This window comes from Lampetra planeri, chromosome 59 (genome assembly GCF_965212315.1).
Source record: "Lampetra planeri chromosome 59, kcLamPlan1.2.h2, whole genome shotgun sequence".
In the NCBI taxonomy this organism is placed as follows: Eukaryota; Metazoa; Chordata; class Hyperoartia; order Petromyzontiformes; family Petromyzontidae; genus Lampetra; species Lampetra planeri.
The window spans coordinates 1,535,420-1,554,380 of record NC_136165.1 but is presented as its reverse complement, the minus strand read 5'-3'; the positions used below and the strand labels follow the sequence as shown (position 1 = coordinate 1,554,380).

The 18,961-nt window shown below is 48.0% G+C and overlaps 3 protein-coding genes across 3 annotated transcripts in view; all 3 read right to left on the bottom strand.

The window, feature by feature from the left end:
- Positions 1 to 509: 509 nt before the first annotated feature.
- Positions 510 to 12,007, bottom strand: LOC144736157 (uncharacterized). Its single transcript, XM_078618743.1, has 8 exons — positions 12,002 to 12,007; positions 5,928 to 10,651; positions 5,614 to 5,676; positions 4,824 to 4,892; positions 3,358 to 3,435; positions 2,918 to 2,965; positions 1,511 to 1,567; positions 510 to 642 (listed from the first exon to the last, which is right to left on the bottom strand). The coding sequence occupies exons 1-7, from the start codon at positions 12,005 to 12,007 to the stop codon at positions 1,534 to 1,536; spliced, it is 5,022 nt and encodes a 1,673-aa protein (XP_078474869.1). The 3' UTR covers positions 510 to 642; positions 1,511 to 1,533.
- LOC144736156 (uncharacterized) lies at positions 10,614 to 18,478 on the bottom strand. The gene is made up of 5 exons (XM_078618742.1): positions 18,473 to 18,478; positions 12,546 to 17,122; positions 12,228 to 12,290; positions 11,240 to 11,308; positions 10,614 to 10,682 (listed from the first exon to the last, which is right to left on the bottom strand). Exons 1-3 carry the CDS (start codon positions 18,476 to 18,478, stop codon positions 12,230 to 12,232), a joined length of 4,644 nt encoding a protein of 1,547 aa, XP_078474868.1. The 3' UTR covers positions 10,614 to 10,682; positions 11,240 to 11,308; positions 12,228 to 12,229.
- LOC144736155 (uncharacterized) overlaps positions 17,085 to 18,961 on the bottom strand; it is an 8,923-nt gene continuing 7,046 nt past the window's right edge. Inside the window, exons 4-6 of the mRNA XM_078618741.1 lie at positions 18,699 to 18,761; positions 17,711 to 17,779; positions 17,085 to 17,153 (exon numbers count right to left, since the gene is read on the bottom strand). Coding sequence (XP_078474867.1) covers positions 18,701 to 18,761 — 61 coding nt within the window. The 3' untranslated portion in view covers positions 17,085 to 17,153; positions 17,711 to 17,779; positions 18,699 to 18,700. The remainder of the gene's footprint in view (positions 17,154 to 17,710; positions 17,780 to 18,698; positions 18,762 to 18,961) is intronic.

Genomic DNA, 18,961 nt, shown 5'->3' with positions numbered 1-18,961 from the left:
GAGAAGTTTTGCAAGCCATGCTTAAAAAAAAAGAAAATGATATGTGACGATGGATTTTGTGCAGTCATTGGCCTCCGCGCTGAGACTAACAGTCCGTGACATGTGAGAACCCAGTTTAATCACACCTCTGTTTACGTGAGTTAATGGGTCTCTGTGTAAGTCTACAGACCTCTATAAAGTCATGAGTGACCATGCTGAGACCATAAACTCACCACATTTGACCAAGGGGTTAATCAAAGTTGGGTGGCTAAAACCTAGATTTAAATCCAGATTCACATGCAATTCCTACTGGGTGTTTCCCACCCACAAATTCAACGGGCCATCTCATCAGACTCATGAAGGGCAACTCACCAGTTGGGGCCAAGGTGATGGCTGTCGTCGCCGTGGAAGAAGTTGTTGGTGGCGCTGTGGGTGGCACACCGGTGGTTGTGGTCGTTGTTGGTGTGGTTGATGTCGGTGTGGTCGTTGTTGGTGTGGTCGTTGTTGGTGTGGTCGTTGTTGGCGTGGTTGTGGTCATCCACCCGGGTGTGTTGATTGAGATCGGCGTGTTCGACACGACCGAGGGAGGCAAGCTCGTGCTCGACAGCGTCGTCACAGAGGACGTGAACCCAGGGACGATGCTTGTGGTCACATGGACGGGCACTGGAGGATTGGAGAAGTAAAAACGGCACTGTTAGACAACCCCACAAATGAGGAACACGCATGGCCGGTTGCAGGTAGTGGACGCAAAGTGCACCGCCGCACAAACACGTCGGCGGTGAATGACGCTGTTAAGAAGGACGCGTTCGTTGAGGGCACCAATGCAATCCAATCCTGAGGATTAATACCAATTTCAGTGCGCAACATCGTTATTAATGGTACGATCTGAACGCTCAACTATCCGGGGTGATGGTGGAGAGGGGTGCGTGGCTCGAATAAAACTTCACGGGCCATGCAAATCGTGTGTAAATTACGTAATTTGAAAAAAAAACAGGGCACAACATCACTAACTAGTGGCAAGCTAGTGCTCACATGCAGATCAGTGCTGCATACACCTTATTTAAATTAAAACTACACTTTTTTTCCAGAAGCAGCCTGGCCACAATTCATTAATCAATGAAGTGGCTTATGTGGAATGTATCACAGCCAAATACTCTAAACACATGTTTCTAAATGTGGAGGGAAAACCGGAGGACCTGGAGAAAAATCCACGCAACCACGGGGAAAACATGCAAACTCCAAATTTTCAGGCGTCAGGGTCAGGTTTCAACCCATGACCACCTGCATACCAGGCGAGGGAGTTAACATCTCGCCCCCATGGCACCCCAAAATTGCTGCAGAGGGATAACTGCCAATGGGGTTCCCCTGGGCTAGTCTGCATCAGTATATTGTAATAAGTTAGATGAGATATAAGGCACTTTGAGTTTCTGTGGTATTTAAGAAAGTGACACTATACACACATCCGATGCTGGAGCTGTTTGTGTTATGAGGGTTGCGTTGTTTTTAAACAACATAAAGGGAACGCATTTACCTGTAGTTGTTGACTTTGCTGCGTTAATTGGTGGCTGCGTCACGGGCACAATTAGACCTTCAGTTCAGCAAAAAAGAAAATACAGTTAGAAGGCAAACTCACAAATAAACATGATTTACGTAACACTTACCAACATGCGTTTGTCCTCAGGAGTATTTGATTTGCCAATCGTCCCTTTTGCTCTGATTTATGTCTCCACGTTTTGAGCATTAATCCTCGGATCAGTGTTTGGTTTTCTCTAGGCGTCCTAAGAGCAAGATAACTTTATACTATTGATTAATCCCCTTTGGATCATTGTTACGATAGTTTATGCTAACCCCCCCCCCCCCCGTAATAGACTGAGGGACACAGCTTTTACGCATTTAACGAAATCTTGACTGCGAGTTTCATCATTTGTGGATCGGCTACATTGTTAATGCTTTGTACAGAAAGTTCTGCATTTACGTTGCTCCTGTTTACGTTTTTTTCTCACTTTAACATCGCCAACGATGGAGAGGAAAAAATTCGATTTAAAATGCATTGATTAGCTGGAATGTTCTTTTGAAAAATTTGAAATTAAATAACGCAGTGGTTTGGGCAGTGGATACGACGACGGCCCCAAGCAGGCGCTCAAGCCATCGATTATCCAGGGGGTGGGGGCGCCGGATTTTCAAAAACGCCGGATAATTACTAAATTATTATTTTAAATAGCTTATTTTTGTATATTATTGTTTGACATGTTTTTAGGTGGAGTATGTTTTTTTTTGCAGTGTTTTTAATTAGTTTACTACGTGAAATTGCCATAAATAAACTTACTTACCACTCCAATCTCAAAGACTCTGCATGGGGTGATGTATATACGTGCAGCATTTTCATTGTTTAAGTTGTATGTAGTGTATAATGTATTGCATATAATATTTGACACTGAAAATCAATCATAGCGACTTTTTTTGGTCACGCTACACGGTGCCGATCGCCGGACTGGTTACAGCCTTTGGAGCGGGTTTGCCGGTCTCGCCGGATTGACTCGGGACTGCCGGATAATGTTGGAAGCAGCCGGATAATCGCGCGGTGCCGGATAATCGATGATCAACTGTACTACCTTGTCTAAATGCAATCTCCGCCATCATCTCTGGTGAGTACTCTGTATTAACTTACATTATATATTTAGACTTGTGATAGACTATGTTTCGGGTACCTTTTGTTATCTTTCTTTTGGCGTTTATTTAATATTATTTCTGAAAATTTTTAACAAAAAATTACCCCCCGGAACGTATCCTAAGATTATATAATTTTCCATTTACGTTGTTTCACCACCTATCGTTGCGTTTTCCAGGGAAGCATCCCCGACGTAAATAGAGAACTTACCGTACTTGTTTTAATGGTGCTTTGCATGAGTGTGACTGTAATACCATTCAGAGCACTCACCTTCCGTGGCATTTGATGTGACCGCCGTTGTCTGTGACGTCAGTAGTCCTGAAAACGAGAAGGAGCCAGTGATTTATCGTACACGGCACTGCACTGCACCATCAATGTGCGGGGTGGAGCGGTGGTGTGGTTGTTAACGCACTGTATTATGAACCCAGTTACCCAGGTTTGATCCCCGACCACTCCTGGGTTACCCCCGTTCACCAAACCCGCACTGACCAGCATGGTGAAGCATGGTCAAATAATGCCCATGACCGACATGGCAGATAGGGATGACTTTATTGGATCCCGTTCCGCCGTCAATAATTGTCCCCGGCAAATACATATTCGGCAGTTTTTTCCAGTGATCTCCCTTCGACAGTGGTAGTGCACCACTGAAACGTCTCTGCTACGTTATGGTGCAGCACTTTATAGCAGAAAATTAGAGTGGCATGCTTTACCAGCTGTTGCTCTTGTTGAAGCAGTTGATGCTGCTGGTGGAACAGTCGTCGTCCCGTTGACACTTGCTGTCGTGGTGGCTGTTGGGGAAGAAATAGACCGCTTTATTTCAAAAAAGCTCTTGTGTTGCAGTAGATTTAAATGATTGGCAAAGTAACTCTTTGCAAGGTCATGCTGCAACGTCGCAAACTGTTTCATGGATCGCGTGTGATTGAACGTCGATCATCGGCAATACAAAGATTATTTTGTTGATGTGTGTAGAGTCTAGTTTTTTTCAAGCGTGTTGTTCTTTTTGATTTACATGTGCAAGTTAACATTTATCGTTCAGATTTTATTAATGTAACAATTATACAATTTTGCAGTGTAATTAAATTAGATTCTAACAGGAAGTGGATTGAAGAAGCTTCCAGCACGGAGAGACAAATGTAGGGCACCACGTTAAAACAACATGCAATGCAACCCAGGCATACAGCAGAGAGCTTCTATTTGATGTATTGATTATTATGCTTGTTTACCCAAGGCAAAGTCACTGAGTCCTAAGGTACTCTATCAGGAGGATCCTGCCAAGTTTTCACAGTAGGGGGTAAGGAGTTTATTGTGCTGTATATTATTGTGTGTGAAGGGCAAGGGTTTTGATACAGCATTCAAATTACCTTTGGCTGCTGTTGTGGATATTCTCACTGTTTGAGAAGTTGAGGTGACTGCTGCTGATGCAATTGGTGTGGATGAGGTTAGTGGTGAGGGTGTTGAGCCTGGAGTTGCAGTTGAGACTGTTGAGCCTGGAGCTGCTGTTGAGACTGTTGGTGGCGTTGTGGCTACTGTTGCCGTGGAAGACTGGCTTGCTAATATTATTGCTGCTGTTGCTGCTGTTGTTGTAGTTAATGTGCTTATTGTGGTTATTGGTGTTGAGTTTGTGAGGCTAGGAACTGTTGCTGTCTTTGAAGTTGTGCCTGAAAAGTTTTCATATTTGCAGTGTTAGTGATATTCATACAAATACAATGTCATGCATTCGTCATACTCCGCTTAAAACATTATTTATAGGAACATTTAATCAGTTAATTATTGGTTGATCAATGGGGTTTACAACACACAGAGGCACACCCTGAAAACATATCGGAGAGCAATGCAGCACAACCGCGAAAACCCAAGTTCTTTTCAAATATCCATTCTCTGTTTTTCAACATTCTTGTTAATGTTAGTGCCTCTCCCGTCAGGCAACAGAGTTCACGTGAACCCATTGCATGTAATCTATATAGCATAGCCTCGTAACATCTGATTTGATGAATGGACTGGGAGATTAGGGATGGTTACTCGTCGATGCATAAGTTTGCGTAAGTTTTTGGTGACTTGGTTAAAACCATCAACTCATTATGCTTGAGAACCCACTTTAATTATGATTGTCTGCGACACATTATTAGCCACCCGGCCACCTCAAACATGATCGACCTTGAAGGATGCACGTTTTTACCTGTGCTTGTAGTTGAGGTTGTTGTCTTCCCTGCGTTGATTGGTGCATTTGTCACAGATACGATTGTACCTTTGGTAAAAAGAGAAAAGCACAAGTTAAAACTGGTTTTCAGTAGGGTTGGGGTGATAGAAACAGAATATGTATTTTTACTGGAAGAAATGCGATGAGCTATGAACCTTTTTTTCACATATGTTCACTCGGGGGCAGGTCAGAACGTTACAACAACAAACAATACAAAACACGATCGGAGTGCAAAGTATAGGAAAGGTAATCAAATCACTTCCCCTGCACCTCCGATTAGCACTGTTGGCTACGTGCAGTGAGACAGAATTCAACTTACATTTTAAAAAATGCAATTAAAAAAAAAACTTTATAGGGAGGGAAGTGGGCATGGGATACAAGCTGCAATGTCCTGCACTGATTCCACAGACGACAGGATAGTCTTTGTGACATTGCTGACCTTAGGAAATAGGGGAGCTGAGAAATGTTTATGAATTTATCCTTAATCTTTAAAATCCTCGCTTGACTCTACCCTTAATACATCTCCGCTCTCATCTCACTCTACTCTCACCCTTGCACTCTCACACCTCTCCCCCGTATCTCATTAGAATCGCCTTTAATCGCACTCTACATATATACTACGTGTGGAATGTTGATTACAATATGTTTCAATGACAACCTAAGGCTAAATCATTGGGAGAAATGTTGAATGCCAGCCTCTGCCAGTTATCTTGTTCAACATAAGTGACAAAGCGTTAAGAGGCACGTTCACGTCCAGAAATGTTTTTACCTTCGGAAATAGTCTGAGGACTTGAAGAGGTAAGGATTGTCGTTTTTATCGCTGTTGTGGATCCTGCAAGAAGTAAAATGTAAAACATCAACAAATGCAACATTAGCAGTTGCTAATAATCTTAAAATTCTGAAAATGTTATTATTGTAATGTTGGACATGATGAAGTTTGCGTTCTATGATTGTTTTATTATTGTTGTTTAGGCTTTTGTTGTTTGGTGCAGGATTTGTGTGAATGTGGCTAGTATGTAAAACATTTTGGAAGCGATATTGTAGTGAGATGGTGGGCTGCTGTTGCCTGCAAAATTTTAATACCTGGTGGAGATGAAAGCGTAATTTTCACAGCTGTTGATGGAGCTGTTACTGAGCTTGGCCCAGCTGTAGAGTAGGAAGACACTGCTACCGAATGTGATGTTGGTGTCGATGGTGTGGGAGAGGCAGCTGCAGTGATTGCTGAGGATACTAATGGGGCTGTTGAATTTTGTGAGCTTGCTGGAAACATGTAACCTGCTGTTGAAGTGGCTGTAGCAACTGTGGCTGTGATTGCTTGTGATGTTGATAAAGGTGCAGTTCCGAGTGGTGTTGAGGCTGTTGAGCCTGGAGCTGCTGTTGAGACTGTAGCTGCTGTTGAGACTTTTGAGCCTGGAGCTGCAGTTGAGACTGTTGAGCCTGGAGCTGCTGTTGAGACAGTTGAGCCTGGTGCTGCTGTTGAGATTGTTGAGCCTGGTGCTGCTGTTGAGATTGTTGAGCCTGACGCTGCTGTTGAGACTGTTGAGCCTGGAGCAACTGTTGAGACTGTTGAGCCTGGCGCTGCTGTTGAGACTGTTGAGCCTGGCGCTGCTGTTGAGACTGTTGAGCCTGGTGCTGCTGTTGAGACTGTTGAGCCTGGAGCTGGTGTTGTGACTGTTGAGCCTGGAGCTGCTGTTGAGACTGTTGAGCCTGGCGCTGCTGTTGAGACTGTTGAGCCTGGCGCTGCTGTTGAGACTGTTGAGCCTGGTGCTGCTGTTGAGACTGTTGAGCCTGGAGCTGGTGTTGTGACTGTTGAGCCTGGAGCTGCTGTTGAGACTGTTGAGCCTGGAGCTGCTGTTGAGACTGTTGAGCCTGGAGCTGCCGTTGAGACTGTTGAGCCTGGCGCTGCCGTTGAGACTGTTGAGCCTGGAGCTGCTGTTGAGACTGTTGAGCCTGGCGCTGCTGTTGAGACTGTTGAGCCTGGCGCTGCTGTTGAGACTGTTGAGCCTGGAGCTGCTGTTGAGACTGTTGAGCCTGGAGCTGCCGTTGAGACTGTTGAGCCTGGGGCTGCAGTTGAGACTGTTGAGCCTGGAGCTGCCGTTGAGACTGTTGAGCCTGGAGCTGCTGTTGAGACTGTTGAGCCTGGAGCTGCAGTTGAGACTGTTGAGCCTGGAGCTGCAGTTGAGACTGTTGAGCCTGGAGCTGCTGTTGAGACTGTGGAGCCTGGAGCTGCAGTTGAGACTGTTGAGCCTGGAGCTGCTGTTGAGACTGTTGAGCCTGAAGCTGCAGTTGAGACTGTTGAGCCTGGAGCTGCTGTTGATACTGTTGAGCCTGGAGCTGCTGTTGAGACTGTTGTACCTGGAGCTGCAGTTGAGACTGTTGAGCCTGGTGCTGCAGTTGAGACTGTTGAGCCTGGAGCTGCAGTTGAGACCGTTGAGCCTGGCGCTGCAGTTGAGACTGTTGAGCCTGGAGCTGCTGTTGAGACTGTTGAGCCTGGAGCTGCTGTTGAGACTGTTGAGCCTGGTGCTGCTGTTAAGACTGTTGAGCTTGGCGCTGCTGTTGAGACTGTTGAGCCTGGAGCTGCTGTTGAGACTGTTGAGCCTGGAGCTGTTGTTGATACGGTTGAGCCTGGTGCTGCTGTTGAGACTGTTGAGCTTGGCGCTGCTGTTGAGACTGTTGAGCCTGGAGCTGCTGTTGAGACTGTTGAGCCTGGAGCTGTTGTTGATACTGTTGAGCCTGGAGCTGCTGTGGATACTGTTGAGCCTGGAGCTGCCGTTGAGACTGTTGAGCCTGGCGCTGCCGTTGAGACTGTTGAGCCTGGAGCTGCTGTTGAGACTGTTGAGCCTGGAGCTGCTGTTGAGACTGTTGAGCCTGGAGCTGCTGTTGAGACTGTTGAGCTTGGAGCTGGTGTTGTGACTGTTGAGCCTGGAGCTGCTGTTGAGACTGTTGAGCCTGGAGCTGCTGTTGAGACTGTTGAGCCTGGAGCTGCCGTTGAGACTGTTGAGCCTGGCGCTGCCGTTGAGACTGTTGAGCCTGGAGCTGCTGTTGAGACTGTTGAGCCTGGAGCTGTTGTTGATACTGTTGAGCCTGGAGCTGCCGTTGAGACTGTTGAGCCTGGCGCTGCCGTTGAGACTGTTGAGCCTGGAGCTGCTGTTGAGACTGTTGAGCCTGGAGCTGTTGTTGATACTGTTGAGCCTGGAGCTGCTGTGGATACTGTTGAGCCTGGAGCTGCCGTTGAGACTGTTGAGCCTGGTGCTGCCGTTGAGACTGTTGAGCCTGGAGCTGCTGTTGAGACTGTTGAGCCTGGAGCTGCTGTTGAGACTGTTGAGCTTGGAGCTGCTGTTGAGACTGTTGAGCCTGGAGCTGGTGTTGTGACTGTTGAGCCTGGAGCTGCTGTTGAGACTGTTGAGCCTGGAGCTGCTGTTGAGACTGTTGAGCCTGGAGCTGCCGTTGAGACTGTTGAGCCTGGCGCTGCCGTTGAGACTGTTGAGCCTGGAGCTGCTGTTGAGACTGTTGAGCCGGGCGCTGCTGTTGAGACTGTTGAGCCTGGCGCTGCTGTTGAGACTGTTGAGCCTGGAGCTGCTGTTGAGACTGTTGAGCCTGGAGCTGCAGTTGAGACTGTTGAGCCTGGAGCTGCCGTTGAGACTGTTGAGCCTGGAGCTGCAGTTGAGACTGTTGAGCCTGGTGCTGCAGTTGAGACTGTTGAGCCTGGAGCTGCTGTTGAGACTGTTGAGCCTGGAGCTGCTGTTGAGACTGTTGAGCCTGGAGCTGCTGTTGAGACTGTTGAGCCTGGAGCTGCAGTTGAGACTGTTGAGACTGGAGCTGCGGTTGAGACTGTTGAGCCTGGAGCTGCCATTGAGACTGTTGAGCCTGGCGCTGCTGTTGAGACTGTTGAGCCTGGCGCTGCTGTTGAGACTGTTGAGCCTGGAGCAGCCGTTGAGACTGTTGAGCCTGGCGCTGCTGTTGAGACAGTTGAGCCTGGCGCTGCAGTTGAGACTGTTGAGCCTGGCGCTGCTGTTGAGACAGTTGAGCCTGGCGCTGCAGTTGAGACTGTTGAGCCTGGCGCTGCTGTTGAGACTGTTGAGCCTGGCGCTGCTGTTGAGACAGTTGAGCCTGGCGCTGCAGTTGAGACTGTTGAGCCTGGCGCTGCTGTTGAGACTGTTGAGCCTGGCGCTGCTGTTGAGACCGTTGAGCCTGGAGCTGCTGTTGAGACTGTTGAGCCTGTTGCTGTTGTTGAGACTGTTGAGCCTGGAGCTGCCGTTGAGACTGTTGAGCCTGGAGCTGCAGTTGAGACTGTTGAGCCTGTAGCTGCAGTTGAGACTGTTGAGCCTGGTGCTGCTGTTGAGACTGTTGAGCTTGGCGCTGCTGTTGAGACTGTTGAGCCTGGAGCTGCTGTTGAGACTGTTGAGCCTGGAGCTGTTGTTGATACTGTTGAGCCTGGTGCTGCTGTTGAGACTGTTGAGCTTGGCGCTGCTGTTGAGACTGTTGAGCCTGGAGCTGCTGTTGAGACTGTTGAGCCTGGAGCTGTTGTTGATACTGTTGAGCCTGGAGCTGCTGTGGATACTATTGAGCCTGGAGCTGCCGTTGAGACTGTTGAGCCTGGCGCTGCCGTTGAGACTGTTGAGCCTGGAGCTGCTGTTGAGACTGTTGAGCCTGGAGCTGCTGTTGAGACTGTTGAGCCTGGAGCTGCTGTTGAGACTGTTGAGCCTGGAGCTGGTGTTGTGACTGTTGAGCCTGGAGCTGCTGTTGAGACTGTTGAGCCTGGAGCTGCTGTTGAGACTGTTGAGCCTGGAGCTGCCGTTGAGACTGTTGAGCCTGGCGCTGCCGTTGAGACTGTTGAGCCTGGAGCTGCAGTTGAGACTGTTGAGCCTGGAGCTGCAGTTGAGACTGTTGAGCCTGTAGCTGCAGTTGAGACTGTTGAGCCTGTAGCTGCAGTTGAGACTGTTGAGCCTGGTACTGCTGTTGAGACTGTTGAGCTTGGCGCTGCTGTTGAGACTGTTGAGCCTGGAGCTGCTGTTGAGACTGTTGAGCCTGGAGCTGTTGTTGATACTGTTGAGCCTGGTGCTGCTGTTGAGACTGTTGAGCTTGGCGCTGCTGTTGAGACTGTTGAGCCTGGAGCTGCTGTTGAGACTGTTGAGCCTGGAGCAGCTGTTGTTGATACTGTTGAGCCTGGAGCTGCTGTGGATACTGTTGAGCCTGGAGCTGCCGTTGAGACTGTTGAGCCTGGCGCTGCCGTTGAGACTGTTGAGCCTGGAGCTGCTGTTGAGACTGTTGAGCCTGGAGCTGCTGTTGAGACTGTTGAGCCTGGAGCTGCTGTTGAGACTGTTGAGCCTGGAGCTGGTGTTGTGACTGTTGAGCCTGGAGCTGCTGTTGAGACTGTTGAGCCTGGAGCTGCTGTTGAGACTGTTGAGCCTGGAGCTGCCGTTGAGACTGTTGAGCCTGGTGCTGCCGTTGAGACTGTTGAGCCTGGCGCTGCTGTTGAGACTGTTGAGCTTGGAGCTGCTGTTGAGACTGTTGAGCCTGGAGCTGTTGTTGATACGGTTGAGCCTGGTGCTGCTGTTGAGACTGTTGAGCTTGGCGCTGCTGTTGAGACTGTTGAGCCTAGAGCTGCTGTTGAGACTGTTGAGCCTGGAGCTGTTGTTGAGGCTGATGACGCTGCAGTTGCAGTTATTGTTGTGATTAGTGCGACTGTTGGTGGCGTTGTGGCTGACGATATGGGTCCTACTATTGCCATGGAAGACTGGCTTGTTAATATTTTTGCTGTTGTAGTTGATGTGCCTATTGTGGTTATTGGTGGTGAGTTTGTTAGGCTAGGAGCTGTTGTTGTTTTTGCAGTTGTGCCTGAAAAGTTTAAATTTTTGCATAGCGTTAGGAGTATGAATACAAATGGAATATTAAGCATTTTCCACATTCCACTTAGAACCTTATTTTCGCGGAACATCTTTAATTATTGGTTGATCAATGGGTAGTACAAAATGCAGAAGCACACTTTGAATACATATCGGAGAGCTGTGCAGCACAACTGTGAAAAACCAAGTTCTATTAAATTCTATTCAAGACTCCATTCTCTGTTTTTCAACATTGTGGTCAATGGTAGCGCTTCTCTAGTGACTACAGCGTTCATATTAACCCATTTCATGTAATCCATATAGCATAGCCATATAACATTTGATTTGATGAATGCACTGGGAGATTAAGGATGGTTTCTAGTCGATGCGTAAGTCTGCATAAGTAATTGGTGACTGATAAACGCATTTCGCTTCAGAACACATTTTGGTTGTGTGGCTGAATCCCAAATTAGAACCCATGATCTCGGCGGTGCCGACTCAGCGTCTGCGACACATTATTAGCCACCTACCCACCTCAAACATCATCAACTTTGATGGATGCACGTTTACCTGTGCTTGGAGATGAGGTTGTTGTCTTCACTGCGTTGATTGGTGCATTTGTCACAGGGACCAATGTCGCTTTGGTAAAAAGAGAAAGAACAAGTTAAAATTATTTATCACCCTTAAACAGAATATGTATTTATACTGGAAGAAATACAATAAGTTGTGAAGTTATTTTCACAGATGTTCAGTCGGGGCTTGTAAATGTTGTGGATTTGCTCTCCAACACACTGGTGTGCTGTACTAGTAATTAATTGGCATATTCTATTTACGTGACAAACCTTTCTAATTGGCTGTGTTGGGTGGTGTTGGGTTTAAAGACGCATTTATATTTATGCGATCTAACCCAACAAAAAAAACCTATATTATGGATGATATTGGCCGCGGCACCCTACGTGTTAAACTGGTCAAAACGTTACAACAATAAACATTACAAAACATGATAGGAGTGTGAAGTATAGGAAAGGTAAACAAATCACTTCCCTTGCACCTACAATTAGCACGGTTGGCTCCGTACGGTGCGAAAGAAGTTCAACATACATGCAAAAAATTACATGAATAAAGCTTAATTAAAATTTATAGGGAGGGAAGTGGGCATGCCATACAAGCTGCAATGTCCTGACCTGAGTTCACAGACCATAGGATACTTTTTGTGACATTGGTGACCCGAGGAAATAGGGCAGCTGAGAAATGGTTATGAATGTATCAATAATCTTTAAGATCCTCGCTTGACTCTAACCTGACTTACTCTCCGCTCTCATCTCACGTTACTCTCATCCTTGTACTCTCACACCTCTCCCCCCTCCTCTCATTATAACCCCCTCTCATCGCACTCTACATATATATTACGTATGGAATATGGTTTTCAATATGTTTCACTGACAACCAAAGGCTAAATTATTAAGATAAATGTTCAATGCCGGCCTCTCCCAGTTGTCTTGTTCAGCATCGGTAACAAAGCATTCAAAGGCACGTTCACATCCAGAAATGTTTTTACCTTCAGAAATAGTTTGAGGACTTGAAGAGGTAAAGATCGTCGTTTTTATCGTTGTTGCGGATCCTGCAAGAAGTAAAATGTAAAACATCAACCAATGCAACATTAGCAGTTGCTAATTATCTTTAAATAATTAAGTAAATGTTATTATTGTCATGTTGGACATGATGAAGTTTGCATTTTATTATTGTTTTGTTATTGTTGTTTAGACTGTTGATGTTTGGTGCAGGATTTGTGTGTATGTGGCTAGTATGTAAAACATTTTGGAAGCGATATTGTAGTGAGATGGTGGGCTGCTGTTGCCTGCAAACATTTTAATACCTGGTGGAGATGAAAGCGTAATTTTCACAGCTGTTGATGGAGCTGTTACTGAGCTTGGCCCAGCTGTAGAGTAGGAAGACACTGCTACTGAATGTGATGTTGGTGTCGATGGTGTGGGAGAGGCTGCCGCAGTGACTGCTGAGGATATTAATGGGGCTGTTGAAGTTTGTGAGCTTGCTTGAGACACATAACCTGCTGTTGAAGTGGCTGTAGCAACTGTGGCTGTGATTGCTTGTGAAATTGGTGATGTTGATAAAGGTGCAGTTCCGAGTGGTGTTGAGACTGTTGAGCCTGGAGCAGCTGTTGAGACTGTTGAGCCTGGAGCTGCTGTTGAGAACGTTGACCCTGGAGCTGCTGTTGAGACTGTTGAGCCTGGAGCTGCTGTTGAGACTGTTGAGCCTGGAGCTGCAGTTGAGACTGTTGAGCCTGGAGCTGCTGTTGAGACTGTTGAGCCTGGAGCTCCAGTTGAGACTGTTGAGCCTGGAGCTGCTCTTGAGACTGTTGAGCCTGGAGCTGCAGTTGAGACTGTTGAGCCTGGAGCTGCTGTTGAGACTGTTGAGCCTGGAGCTGCAGCTGAGACTGTTGAGCCTGGAGCTGCTGTTGAGACTGTTGAGCCTGGCGCTGCTGTTGAGACTGTTGAGCCTGGCGCTGATGTTGAGACTGTTGAGCCTGGAGCTGCAGTTGAGACTGTTGAGCCTGGAGCTGCTGTTGAGACTGTCGAGCCTGGAGCTGGTGTTGTGACTGTTGAGCCTGGAGCTGCTGTTGAGACTGTTGAGCCTGGAGCTGCAGTTGAGACTGTTGAGCCTGGAGCTGCTGTTGATACTGTTGAGCCTGGAGCTGCTGTTGAGACTGTTGAGCCTGGAGCTGCAGTTGAGACTGTTGAGCCTGGAGCTGCAGTTGAGACTGTTGAGCCTGGAGCTGCCGTTGAGACTGTTGAGCCTGGCGCTGCCGTTGAGACTGTTGAGCCTAGAGCTGCTGTTGAGACTGTTGAGCCTGGCGCTGCTGTTGAGACTGTTGAGCCTGGCGCTGCTGTTGAGACTGTTGAGCCTGGAGCTGCTGTTGAGACTGTTGAGCCTGGAGCTGCTGTTGAGACTGTTGAGCCTGGCGCTGCTGTTGAGACTGTTGAGCCTGGCGCTGCTGTTGAGACTGTTGAGGCTGGCGCTGCCGTTGAGACTGTTGAGCCTGGAGCTGCTGTTGAGACTGTTGAGCCTGGCGCTGCTGTTGAGACTGTGGAGCCTGGAGCTGCTGTTGAGACTGTTGAGCCTGGAGCTGCTGTTGAGACTGTTGAGCCTGGAGCTGCAGTTGAGACTGTTGAGCCTGGAGCTGCTGTTGAGACTGTGGAGCCTGGAGCTGGTGTTGTGACTGTTGAGCCTGGAGCTTCTGTTGAGACTGTTGAGCCTGGAGCTGCTGTTGAGACTGTTGAGCCTGGAGCTGCTGTTGAGACTGTTGAGCCTGGAGCTGCTGTTGATACTGTTGAGCCTGGAGCTGCCGTTGAGACTGTTGAGCCTGGTGCTGCCGTTGAGACTGTTGAGCCTGGAGCTGCTGTTGAGACTGTTGAGCCTGGCGCTGCTGTTGAGACTGTTGAGCCTGGAGCTGCAGTTGAGACTGTTGAGCCTGGAGCTGCCGTTGAGACTGTTGAGCCTGGCGCTGCTGTTGAGACTGTTGAGCCTGGAGCTGCTGTTGAGACTGTTGAGCCTGAAGCTGCCGTTGAGACTGTTGAGCCTGGAGCTGCCGTTGAGACTGTTGAGCCTGGAGCTGCAGTTGAGACTGTTGAGCCTGGAGCTGCCGTTGAGACTGTTGAGCCTGGAGCTGCCGTTGAGACTGTTGAGCCTAGAGCTGCTGATGAGACTGTTGAGCCTGGAGCTGCAGTTGAGACTGTTGAGCCTGGCGCTGCAGTTGAGACTGTTGAGCCTGGAGCTGCTGTTGAGACTGTTGAGCCTGGAACTGTTGTTGAGACTGTTGAGCCTGGAGCTACTGTTGAGACTGTTGAGCCTGGAGCTGCTGTTGAGACTGTTGAGCCTGGAGCTGCAGTTGAGACTGTTGAGCCTGGAGCTGCCGTTGAGACTGTTGAGCCTGGTGCTGCTGTTGAGACTGTTGAGCCTGGAGCTGCCGTTGAGACTGTTGAGCCTGGTGCTGTTGTTGAGACTGTTGAGCCTGGCGCTGCTGTTGAGACTGTTGAGCCTGGAGCTGCTGTTGAGACTGTTAAGCCTGGCGCTACTGTTGAGACTGTTGAGCCTGGAGCTGCCGTTGAGACTGTTGAGCTTGGCGCTGCTGTTGAGACTGTTGAGCCTGGAGCTGCTGTTGAGACTGTTGAGCCTGGAGCTGCCGTTGAGACTGTTGAGCCTGGAGCTGCAGTTGAGACTGTTGAGCCTGGAGCTGCCGTTGAGACTGTTGAGCCTGGAGCTGCTGTTGAGACTGTTGAGCCTGGAGCTGCTGTTGAGACTGTTGAGCCTGGAGCTGTTGTTGAGACTGTTGAGCCTGGAGCTGCTGTTGAGACTGTTGAGCCTGGCGCTGCTGTTGAGACTGTTGAGGCTGGCGCTGCCGTTGAGACTGTTGAGCCTGGAGCTGCTGTTGAGACTGTTGAGCCTGGCGCTGCTGTTGAGACTGTGGAGCCTGGAGCTGCTGTTGAGACTGTTGAGCCTGGAGCTGCTGTTGAGACTGTTGAGCCTGGAGCTGCAGTTGAGACTGTTGAGCCTGGAGCTGCTGTTGATACTGTTGAGCCTGGAGCTGCCGTTGAGACTGTTGAGCCTGGCGCTGCCGTTGAGACTGTTGAGCCTGGAGCTGCTGTTGAGACTGTTGAGCCTGGAGCTGCTGTTGAGACTGTTGAGCCTGGCGCTGCTGTTGAGACTGTTGAGCCTGGAGCTGCAGTTGAGACTGTTGAGCCTGGAGCTGCCGTTGAGACTGTTGAGCCTGGCGCTGCTGTTGAGACTGTTGAGCCTGGAGCTGCTGTTGAGACTGTTGAGCCTGAAGCTGCCGTTGAGACTGTTGAGCCTGGAGCTGCCGTTGAGACTGTTGAGCCTGGAGCTGCAGTTGAGACTGTTGAGCCTGGAGCTGCCGTTGAGACTTTTGAGCCTGGAGCTGCCGTTGAGACTGTTGAGCCTGGAGCTGCTGATGAGACTGTTGAGCCTGGAGCTGCTGTTGAGACTGTTGAGCCTGGCGCTGCAGTTGAGACTGTTGAGCCTGGAGCTGCTGTTGAGACTGTTGAGCCTGGAACTGTTGTTGAGACTGTTGAGCCTGGAGCTACTGTTGAGACTGTTGAGCCTGGAGCTGCTGTTGAGACTGTTGAGCCTGGAGCTGCAGTTGAGACTGTTGAGCCTGGAGCTGCCGTTGAGACTGTTAAGCCTGGTACTGCTGTTGAGACTGTTGAGCCTGGAGCTGCCGTTGAGACTGTTGAGCCTGGTGCTGTTGTTGAGACTGTTGAGCCTGGCGCTGCTGTTGAGACTGTTGAGCCTGGAGCTGCTGTTGAGACTGTTAAGCCTGGCGCTGCTGTTGAGACTGTTGAGCCTGGAGCTGCCGTTGAGACTGTTGAGCTTGGCGCTGCTGTTGAGACTGTTGAGCCTGGAGCTGCTGTTGAGACTGTTGAGCCTGGAGCTGCCGTTGAGACTGTTGAGCTTGGCGCTGCTGTTGAGACTGTTGAGCCTGGAGCTGCTGTTGAGACTGTTGAGCCTGGAGCTGCCGTTGAGACTGTTGAGCCTGGAGCTGCTGTTGAGACTGTGGAGCCTGGAGCTGCTGTTGAGACTGTTGAGCCTGGAGCTGTTGTTGAGACTGTTGAGCCTGGAGCTGCTGTTGAGACTGTTGAGCCTGCAGCTGCTGTTGAGACTGTTGAGCCTGGAGCTGCAGTTGAGACTGTTGAGCCTGGAGCTGCCGTTGAGACTGCTGAGCCTGGCGCTGCTGTTGAGACTGTTGAGCCTGGAGCAGCTGTTGAGATTGTTGAGCCTGGAGCTGCCGTTGAGACTGTTGAGCCTGGCGCTGCCGTTGAGACTGTTGATCCTGGCGCTGCCGTTGAGACTGTTGAGCCTGGAGCTGCTGTTGAGACTGTTGAGCCTGGAGCTGCTGTTGAGACTGTTGAGCCTGGAGCTGCTGTTGAGACTGTTGAGCCTGGAGCTGGTGTTGTGACTGTTGAGCCTGGAGCTGCTGTTGAGACTGTTGAGCCTGGAGCTGCTGTTGAGACTGTTGAGCCTGGAGCTGCCGTTGAGACTGTTGAGCCTGGCGCTGCCGTTGAGACTGTTGAGCCTGGCGCTGCTGTTGAGACTGTTGAGCTTGGAGCTGCTGTTGAGACTGTTGAGCCTGGAGCTGTTGTTGATACGGTTGAGCCTGGTGCTGCTGTTGAGACTGTTGAGCTTGGCGCTGCTGTTGAGACTGTTGAGCCTAGAGCTGCTGTTGAGACTGTTGAGCCTGGAGCTGTTGTTGAGGCTGATGACGCTGCAGTTGCAGTTATTGTTGTGATTAGTGCGACTGTTGGTGGCGTTGTGGCTGACGATATGGGTCCTACTATTGCCATGGAAGACTGGCTTGTTAATATTTTTGCTGTTGTAGTTGATGTGCCTATTGTGGTTATTGGTGGTGAGTTTGTTAGGCTAGGAGCTGTTGTTGTTTTTGCAGTTGTGCCTGAAAAGTTTAAATTTTTGCATAGCGTTAGAAGTATGAATACAAATGGAATATTAAGCATTTTCCACATTCCACTTAGAACCTTATTTTCGCGGAACATCTTTAATTATTGGTTGATCAATGGGTAGTACAAAATGCAGAAGCACACTTTGAATACATATCGGAGAGCTGTGCAGCACAACTGTGAAAAACCAAGTTCTATTAAATTCTATTCAAGACTCCATTCTCTGTTTTTCAACATTGTGGTCAATGGTAGCGCTTCTCTAGTGACTACAGCGTTCATATTAACCCATTTCATGTAATCCATATAGCATAGCCATATAACATTTGATTTGATGAATGCACTGGGAGATTAAGGATGGTTTCTAGTCGATGCGTAAGTCTGCATAAGTAATTGGTGACTGATAAACGCATTTCGCTTCAGAACACATTTTGGTTGTGTGGCTGAATCCCAAATTAGAACCCATGATCTCGGCGGTGCCGACTCAGCGTCTGCGACACATTATTAGCCACCTACCCACCTCAAACATCATCAACTTTGATGGATGCACGTTTACCTGTGCTTGGAGATGAGGTTGTTGTCTTCACTGCGTTGATTGGTGCATTTGTCACAGGGACCAATGTCGCTTTGGTAAAAAGAGAAAGAACAAGTTAAAATTATTTATCACCCTTAAACAGAATATGTATTTATACTGGAAGAAATACAATAAGTTGTGAAGTTATTTTCACAGATGTTCAGTCGGGGCTTGTAAATGTTGTGGATTTGCTCTCCAACACACTGGTGTGCTGTACTAGTAATTAATTGGCATATTCTATTTACGTGACAAACCTTTCTAATTGGCTGTGTTGGGTGGTGTTGGGTTTAAAGACGCATTTATATTTATGCGATCTAACCCAACAAAAAAAACCTATATTATGGATGATATTGGCCGCGGCACCCTACGTGTTAAACTGGTCAAAACGTTACAACAATAAACATTACAAAACATGATAGGAGTGTGAAGTATAGGAAAGGTAAACAAATCACTTCCCTTGCACCTACAATTAGCACGGTTGGCTCTGTACGGTGCGAAAGAAGTTCAACATACATGCAAAAAATTACATGAATAAAGCTTAATTAAAATTTATAGGGAGGGAAGTGGGCATGCCATACAAGCTGCAATGTCCTGACCTGAGTTCACAGACCATAGGATACTTTTTGTGACATTGGTGACCCGAGGAAATAGGGCAGCTGAGAAATGGTTATGAATGTATCAATAATCTTTAAGATCCTCGCTTGACTCTAACCTGACTTACTCTCCGCTCTCATCTCACGTTACTCTCATCCTTGTACTCTCACACCTCTCCCCCCTCCTCTCATTATAACCCCCTCTCATCGCACTCTACATATATATTACGTATGGAATATGGTTTTCAATATGTTTCACTGACAACCAAAGGCTAAATTATTAAGATAAATGTTCAATGCCGGCCTCTCCCAGTTGTCTTGTTCAGCATCGGTAACAAAGCATTCAAAGGCACGTTCACATCCAGAAATGTTTTTACCTTCAGAAATAGTTTGAGGACTTGAAGAGGTAAAGATCGTCGTTTTTATCGTTGTTGCGGATCCTGCAAGAAGTAAAATGTAAAACATCAACCAATGCAACATTAGCAGTTGCTAATTATCTTTAAATAATTAAGTAAATGTTATTATTGTCATGTTGGACATGATGAAGTTTGCATTTTATTATTGTTTTGTTATTGTTGTTTAGACTGTTGATGTTTGGTGCAGGATTTGTGTGTATGTGGCTAGTATGTAAAACATTTTG

What these genes read in the sequence shown, in the direction of transcription:
- LOC144736157 (XM_078618743.1), bottom strand. An exon ending in AACCTCAACTACAAGCACAG is followed by an intron (nt 3,436 to 4,823) that starts GTAAAAACGTGC and finishes CTTCCCCAACAG; the next exon opens with CCACCACGACAGCAAGTGTC. An exon ending in CACATCAAATGCCACGGAAG is followed by an intron (nt 1,568 to 2,917) that starts GTGAGTGCTCTG and finishes GCTGAACTGAAG; the next exon opens with GTCTAATTGTGCCCGTGACG.
- LOC144736156 (XM_078618742.1), bottom strand. An exon ending in TACGCTTTCATCTCCACCAG is followed by an intron (nt 12,291 to 12,545) that starts GTATTAAAATGT and finishes TACTTCTTGCAG; the next exon opens with GATCCGCAACAACGATAAAA.